Here is an 8541-nt window from a genome sequence, read left to right on the forward strand (position 1 = left end):
GAGGCTGCTAAGTTGGCTTGTTGGCTTGTTGCACTAACAGTCGGTACTACTACATGCATGTGTGATTTATGTCACAAAATAAAATGCAAAAAGAAAAATACTAAACCTAAAAAATTTATAGTACACAAACTACATAAGCATCTACATCCTTGAATTTTTGCCTATTCCTCTTTAGAGTATTCTATTGGTGAGGAGCATGTGGCCGGCCATGCCCGTGTGTATAACAATGGAGAGTCTGGAGCCCAACTATATGTGGTTTCTTTTGGATTCATTCATCTCTAGCTGTGATTCCATTCAATACCGGGTCGAGGTAGTCGTGCACCATGACCACCACGCCCAGCTCACAATTACATTTCCAGCTGCTGCTGCCGGTAATCCTACTAGTCATCCTTGCGGCCATGGCTGAAGGGCGGCGTCCAGGTTGCCCGGACAAGTGCGGCGACATCAGCATCCCCTTCCCGTTTGGCATCGGCACCGGCTGCTTCCGGGATGGCTTTGAGGTCTTGTGCAACCACTCCTCGGGTATCCCTCGCCTCTTCTTTTCCATCAACGTAATACACAAGGGCAATGATGATTCGTCGCCCCTCGAGCTGCTGAGCATATCAGTAGACACGGGCGGGGCACGAGCGTTAGCCCCGGTGTCGCACCGCTGCAGCACAAATGATACTACGTCCCTCTCCACGGACCTTACTATTGGTTTAGGCGGCACGCCGTTCGCCTTGTCGGCGCGTAACATTCTCATCGGCGTCGGCTGGAGCGCCGTGCCTAGACTGTATTATTTTGACCCTTCGGAGCTCCAATTCTCTTGCCTCGCGTATAATATCATGTTCAGTGGAGATAGGGGGAACGGGGCCTGCACGGAGGGCTGCTGCGAGTTCGCCCCTGCGCGGGTCGCCAGGGTATTGCAATTGCATGTCGATTTTGGTTATGCCGCTAACGCGATGTGGCCAATCCTCCCGTGCGCCTACGGCATGTTGGTGGACAAGTCATGGTACAAGTACTATACGGCGGACATGTACAACTACACTCTACTCAACAGAACCACCATGGGCGTCCCACTCGCGCTTGATTTCGCCGCCGGTGAGGCTGCGTGTCCGGCAAAAGGACAGCCGCCGCCTCCGGACTATGCCTGCGTCAGCGGCAACAGTTCTTGTGCCAACGCAACCTTTACTCCTGGATATATCTGCAAGTGCTGGGACCATTACGCTGGCAACCCTTACGTCCCTGACGGCTGCCAAGGTACGCTCATATGATTACCTACACACGACAGATTGGCCTTACCTGCTCGTTAACTCCTGAAACTGTTGATTCTTCAGACATTGACGAATGCAAGCGACCCCAAGTGTTTCCCTCCTCAAGTGGCGCAGTCTGTAGAAACAGGCTGGGAGGCTACGACTGTCCATGCAAATTCGGATTGAAAGGAGATGGCAAAGCGGGAACCTGCACACATATATTCAGTCCAGCAGCAAATGCGACCGTAGGTAAGTACTTTACTGTAGTGTAGAGCACTGTTAGTTATTTTTTTTAACACTGAGTATTTTTGTTGTTTTGATTGATGATGTGTTTTTTTAGCTTACCTCATATGCCATGTGATGAGTATTTTTGTTTTTAGGTAGCCAAAGTGTAAGAAAAACTGGGATCCACTATATGCAATTTGCCCTTTTTTTTAGTAAAACAATAAAATAACGGGGTAAATAACTTCGGCCTGGAACCTATTCAACCTTGCGATTCTTCGTTCAGTCGGCACGGTAATTAAATTAGGCATGGAATCGAGTCAATTAGGAGAACATTACCCATTCCGATAGGGTGTGGGACAAAGAAAGAAAAGGCTCGGAGCCGCTGACTGGAGGTAAGTTCATCATTGCAGGTGGTAAACATTTTAATCGTACTTCATTCATAATGCTGCAAGTATTTGTAGTACAAAAACAAGTAGAGGAGAAGTGAAAATTTTATGATGTTCAGCCCCAGAAGCCGAGTGAAAATGCAAAATAAAAAACTTAAGCTCTAGTTTTTTTTTTCGAAAAGGGGGTTTGCCCGTGCCTCTGCATCGGAACGATGCATACGGCCATATTATTGACTTTTCAAACATGTTTTGAGTGAGGAATAGAGCTAGCGTTGATAATATCCAAATACATGGATTTAACCGAAAACTCACCATTCTTAGTTAGTTTCCAGCGCAACTGATCGGGTTGTTGAGAAAGGTGGACATCCATCAATCTTCTCACAAGATGGAGCCAAGCTTCCCAACGGTTTCCCGCTAGCATCCACCTGAATTGAATATTAAGAGGATTGGACTGTAATACTATTGCAGCGTAAGCGTCTTTTCGCTGAACAATATTATAGAGAGAAGGATATTAGAGTGCAAGGGGCGTCTCCCCTAGCCATGTATCCTCCCAGAATCTTGTGGAAGTACCTGTTCCAACTACAAATTTTGTCCTATTAAAACAGACTGATTTCACTCTCATTAGTCCTTTTCAAAAAAGTGAATCAGTCGGCCTTACCATCACCTGGGACAAGGTTTTGGATTGAAGGTACTTGTTACGCAGAATCTGGGCCTATGTGGCATCCGTCTCTACAGATAACTTATACAGCCACTTCCTAAGAAGACATATGTTCTTCACCTCTAAATTTTCAATGCCGAGACCCCCTTGATCTTTCGGCCTACAAATGATATCCCATTTAGCGAGTCTATATTTTTGTTTTAATTCATCGCTCTGCCAGAAGAAGCGCGGTCGATAGAAATCTAGCCTTTTCCTTGTAAGCTTCTTGTTCTTCTTTAGTTCTTCCAAAGCAGAACAATTCACTTTTATGAAAATTAATCTTTAACCCCGACAATTGTTCGAAAAAGCACAACATAAGCTTCATGTTTCTTGCTTTAGCCAAATCATGCTCCATGAAGATGATAGTATCATCAGTGTACTGTAGGATAGACACTCCTCCGTCAACTAAATGAGGAACGAGGCCACCTACCTGGCCATCATCCTTAGCCCTTCCTATTAGGATTGCCAACATGTCGACCACTATGTTGACCAGAATCGGTGACATCGGATCTCCTTGTCTCAGACCCTTGCGTGCCTGAAAGTAATGACCTATGTTATCATTCACTTTGATCCCAACAATCCATTTTTGCGTAAAAGAACCTACCTGGTCCCTCCAGGACTGATCGAATCTTTTCATACGCAAGGCCTTCTGAAGAAATTGTCATTTTACCTTATAACTTAAGCTCTAGTGCATGTAGTAAACATTATCTCGATATTTGACTTAATTTTTTCATCCTTGCAATTAGCCTTTTCGTGAGTCAGTGTACCATTAGCTTTTGCTCTTGCCACCAAGACAGTCAAGAGTGTTACCAGGGTTTTATATGAATCTCCGCCCTGCGGAAGGAGTCGCGGGGCGAAAGATGGAGTCGGGAAAGTCCTCGAGGCCACCAGACAGGCCCACCATACGCCTATGGGGCGACCATGTGGCCAGGACATTGTAGGCCCACGGGCACCGCCTCGACTTTCACTTTCTCCAGAAATTTTTATTCAACGCAAAAGTTTCATATAATTTGTGTGGAATTTTTACAGTCAGTTCCCTTACCATATCACATTGGTACTCTTTTTCAAGGTTGTGGAGTCTTGCGCAATGCATTTTCTGTGTACTAGACTGGTGTAATTACTTCTATAATGTCTGTATCCACCTCTATGGGCCCTCCGGCAATATAAAGCTTGATTCTTTGCCTATTAACCACCCTCGGTTTATCACCGTCGGCATTGTTGATATTTATAACTCTGGATCGGTAAACATCTTCGACGATATACGCTCTTTCCCACTTAGAGAGAAATTAGCATACAAGATGTATGAAATGGGACTTGTCAAAAGTACTCTATCACCAATGTTCAATTCTCGATTTTGACTTCATTTATCATACCATATTTTAATTTTTTCCTCTAAAGAACTTAGCATTCTCATAAGCTTCACTTCTTCATTCATCTAAAAAACTCATATCTACCTTCTTTTCTCCGCCAAGCTCAAAATCAAAGTTAAGCTCTTTAATGACCAAATAAGCTTGATGCTCCAACTCAAAAGGTAAATGATATGCTTTTCCAAACAATTTTATAAGGTGACATCCTAATGGTATTTTTGTAAGTAGTCCTTTATGCCCAAAGTGCATCTTTCAATTTCTTAGACCAATTCTTTATGGATTTATTAATAGTCTTTTGCAAGATTAATTTGATTTTTGTGCTATTTATTTCTACATGTCTGCTAGACTGAGGATGATAAGGTGGTGCTACTCTATGGTTTACATCATATTTAGCCAAAACTTTTCTGAAAGCACAATCATTCATAAGGTATCAGGGAATTCCAAACCTCGGAAAGATAACATGTTTAAGTATCTCAATACAAGTCTAATGATCAACACTTTTATTTGGAATAGTTTCTACCAATTTCGTGAAATAATGAATAACAACTAAGATAAGTGTTACTGTGTTAGGAAGGAAAAATCTTATATAATTAAAACTATAGACCTCAAAGGTTCAATAACAAATGAATAGTCCATAGGAATTTCCTAAAATCAACCAATATTACCATTTCTTTAACATTCATCACAAGATAGGATAAACTTAGAAGCTTATTTAAAGAGAGTATGCCAATAGATACCTGATTGTAAAACCTTGTGCGTAGTTCATTCTCCAACATGATATCCGCCTTACGGACTGGGGTGACACTTCCGTAAGATTTGTTCATGCTCGTGGTCATTTATAAATCGTGTAACAAATAACGTCTACTCGTTCTTTATATAAACTAGATGACCAATTGCGTTAGTGGCGCATAAGCTAACTGTAGACAAGAAGTTTAGTGAACTATTTAAAACTATAGCCCAGAAGTTAAATGAACTATTTGACATATTTTTTCCCAACTTTCTGCAAATGATTGCGTTCATACTACGTTTGTATTTTCGTTGACGGTGATCATTCATTTCGTACGCCGAGTACCTCTGGCGAGGTGTTGTCCAATTGGTGGATAATTCTTACTTATTGGGTCCACTTTGTCGAGGTCCAATCTAGGTGTACTCTGTGTCAAGTTATGCTAGCTACCTCCCGCAAGGTGTTGCCGGGCATGGGGATGGACGTTACTTTATAGCTAAGATGTGTGTTGTTCTGCCCTTGGCATATGTCGTGTCAGGTTATGTCGAGTACCTCCCCGGGGTGGGGGGGGAGGGTTGCTTTCCGGTTCCGATGTGACGGCCATGTTAGCTGTGATGTTGGTGGTTGGTGAATGTGTGTGGCGAGTTATGTTGTTTTCTTTTTTAGTGTTGGTTCTTTTGGTTTGCTCTTTTCTTTCTCCAGGAAGATTTGCCTTTTCTTTTCTTCCCTGGGCATATTATTTTTTGCCTACGATCCGCCCTTTTTGAAGCCTCTTGCCTGCAGAGAGCAATAGTTAATTCACTAGCTACTCCCTAGCAAGTTTCAGATGCCTATGCGACTTTCAGATGCCGTAGACTCTGTCTGGTCTTTGTTCCCTCTTGATTGTGTTGTGACAAGTGAGTATTGGGTTTCCCAGTGGGGCGGTTCCACCTGTTGGTGTCGTCCAGATCCAGATGAGATTTCCTATTCGGCCTCTCAACATCGTTGGTCCTGGTCGTTTAAAGTATTTTGGGATGTCTGCCCCGCTTCCCGTCACCGTGGGATTTAGCCCTTTACACTAACCTTTTCTAAACATGGATAGTTCATTATGTACTCGAGTCATAAGAGACATACTGCATTTCTAACGTTTAATGTGGTTTGGATTTTCATCATTATTCCGTATATACCAATAAAATCCTGCCCATTTGCCACTCAAAATTTCCCTACTCCAAATATGCAATTGAATTTTGCAATAGGTACATATACACCACTTCAGTTGTGGTATTTTAGATATTACATACCGATTTTGCTGTTTAAGTGATAATGAAGATATGGCATGTGAAGTTAATCCTTTAGTTATGTAAGTAAGATGCTATGTTAGCTAGTTATACAAAAATATTTCTTTACTTTGAAATTTTGTAGGCCTTGCTGCTTTAGTTGTGGTAATTGTCCTCATGGTTGTGGCACATCAACTCCTCAAACTCAGAAAATTCTATAAACAAAATGGTGGTCCAATACTAGAAGGTGTCAAGAATATAAGGATCTATACAAGCAAACAACTTAAGCAGATGACAAATAACTACAGGGTTGTTATTGGAGAGGGCCATTTTGGTAAGGTTTATATGGGGACTCTAAAAGACACACAACAAGTGGCTATAAAGAAGACCATCAAAGTTAATGAAGCTAGCAAAAAGGACTTCATTGCTGAGATTATAATCCAATCTGGAATGAGGCACAAGAACATTGCCAGGCTCTTAGGTTGTTGCTTAGAGATGGATGTTCCAATGTTGATGTATGAGTATGTAGTGAAAGGGAGTCTGTATGATGTTCTGTTCAAAAGCAAAGACAACGTTCCAGTGGATACCCGCCTCAGGATTGCCATTGGTTCCGCCGAAGGCTTGGCATACATGCATTCAGCAGTGGAGAGTACCATCCGTCACGGTGATGTTAAATCTGCTAATATACTTCTTGATGCAAGATTCACCCCAAAAATTTCAGACTTTGGGACCTCAAAGCTGCTTGCAAGAGGAAATTCTGTGCAGACGGAATGGGTCACTGGAGACAAGGCTTACATAGATCCAGCATACATGGTCCATGGGATAGTTACACAGAAGAGTGATGTATACAGCTTTGGAATTGTTCTCATAGAGCTTATCACAAGGAGGGTTGCAATATATGATGACAATATGAGTTATGCAAAAAATTTTGTTCTAGCTTGTCAAGATCAAAGAGTAAGGAACTTTGTTGATAATGATATTACAAGCGAGAATGATATGGAGATCCTGGAAATGGTTAGCAAAGTCGCTCTGGAGTGTCTTAAACTTAATCCTGAGGAACGCCTAGATATGACGCAAGTAGAAAACCGTCTCCGTAATATAGGGCAATCTGAATAACATGGACAAGAGAGGATTTATCAGGGAAATCTTGGTCCTCCAAGTATGGAAGTTCCTGCGCTTAAACCTGTGGAGGACAAATCTCCTACCATTTAAAGAAGTAATATCCAGTAGTATTTTATATATTTCATATGATTATGTAATAATTCAACTCTGATCGAGTGTACTCCTTTCTACTCCCTCCGTTCCGAATTACTTGTCTTTGATTTGTCTAGATACGGATGTATCTAGACTCATTATAGTGCTAGATACATCCGTATATAGACAAATCCAAGACAAGTAATTTGGAACGGAGGAAGTATTTGTCTAGTCTGCACTAAATTATGCACCAGTACTTGTATAATTGAAGTGGACCATAGTGGTTTTGTGGTTTTCCAAAGTCAGAAGTTTTATTACTCGTTTCAATATATCTATTCTGTACGAGTAACTTAATGTTGTACCAGTGCTTCAACTATAGTTGAAGTAGATGTAGAAGTGCATGCTCTATCCAATGCAACCAAAAAACCGATCTGATGGAAGAGACTAGGCAGCACATTATACTACGTCAACACTCCCCCTCACATGTGGCTCCCTCAGGCCTAAACGTGGACCGAAAGTGGGCTGCAATTTAATTGCGCCAGCCGGGTCTTGAACTCAAGACCTCTTGGCTCTGATACCATGTAGAAGTGCATGCTCTACCCAATGCAACCAAAAAACCGATCTGATGGAAGAGACTAGGCAGCACACTATACTACGTCAACAGTAGATCCTTTCATGTTTAATTGTGGTTGCTCGCCGTAGTCCAGCTCAAAGACTAAAGTGAAATCTCTTATCCCCAAAATAGTCAGATGTTGTCTGACTGACATGGAAAAGAACACATTCAGGTCGACGCCGAAATACCGAACTAATGAAATGGAACGCATACAAACTGAAAGATAGTGTGAACTGCAGCTCATTCTGTTTTCAAAACCAGAGTGACTAGAAAGAGAAACGGGTAGGTGGTCATCGCGGTCGGGGTGGCGGTTGCGATCGCTGTTAGGGTTTGGTGGGGGCAGGCCGCAGCGGTTTCTTCTTGCGCGATTTGGATTAGGCCCTAAGCTGGCTGCTTTATCTATTTAGATTATTAGATTACAATTTATTTGGACTAATAGCTAATGGGCCTTTTAGCATAGAGCAGCCTAACAGGGGGCGATAGTACATGATCTAACGTTTCACCAGCCACGTACGCCAGGCATTTCCTATTTAGCGCTACAGGCGCCGGTTATAGCTGTTTCCGTAAACCGGCGCCTGCAGCCGCGTTAACTGGGCCTGGCCCATCTTTTCCTTTCCTTCCTGTCGTGAGGACAACAAAGGCGCGCTCTGGATGGGAATCAATCCCGCGACCTCATGGTGTTTCGCCTCATGCACTAACCACCGCACTAACCCGTATTAGTTGACTATAAACTACTGCTTCTTCACCTTTTCTTCTTATGACGATTCCTTTTTCCTTTTTATTCTAAACGGTTTTGTTATGTTTTTTGTTCTTTTTCTTTTTTCTTCTTTTCAGAACGGTTTTATAT

General features: G+C 42.4%; 1 protein-coding gene across 1 annotated transcript; it reads left to right on the forward strand.

The window, feature by feature from the left end:
• The first annotated feature begins 398 nt into the window (after positions 1-398).
• On the forward strand, positions 399-7329 carry LOC123138570 (wall-associated receptor kinase 3). The gene is made up of 2 exons (XM_044558542.1): positions 399-1239; positions 6033-7329. The coding sequence occupies exons 1-2, from the start codon at positions 399-401 to the stop codon at positions 7001-7003; spliced, it is 1812 nt and encodes a 603-aa protein (XP_044414477.1). The 3' UTR covers positions 7004-7329.
• The last annotated feature ends 1212 nt before the right edge of the window (positions 7330-8541 follow it).

The sequence above is a fragment of the Triticum aestivum genome, chromosome 6B (genome assembly GCF_018294505.1).
Source record: "Triticum aestivum cultivar Chinese Spring chromosome 6B, IWGSC CS RefSeq v2.1, whole genome shotgun sequence".
Lineage (NCBI taxonomy): Eukaryota > Viridiplantae > Streptophyta > Magnoliopsida > Poales > Poaceae > Triticum > Triticum aestivum.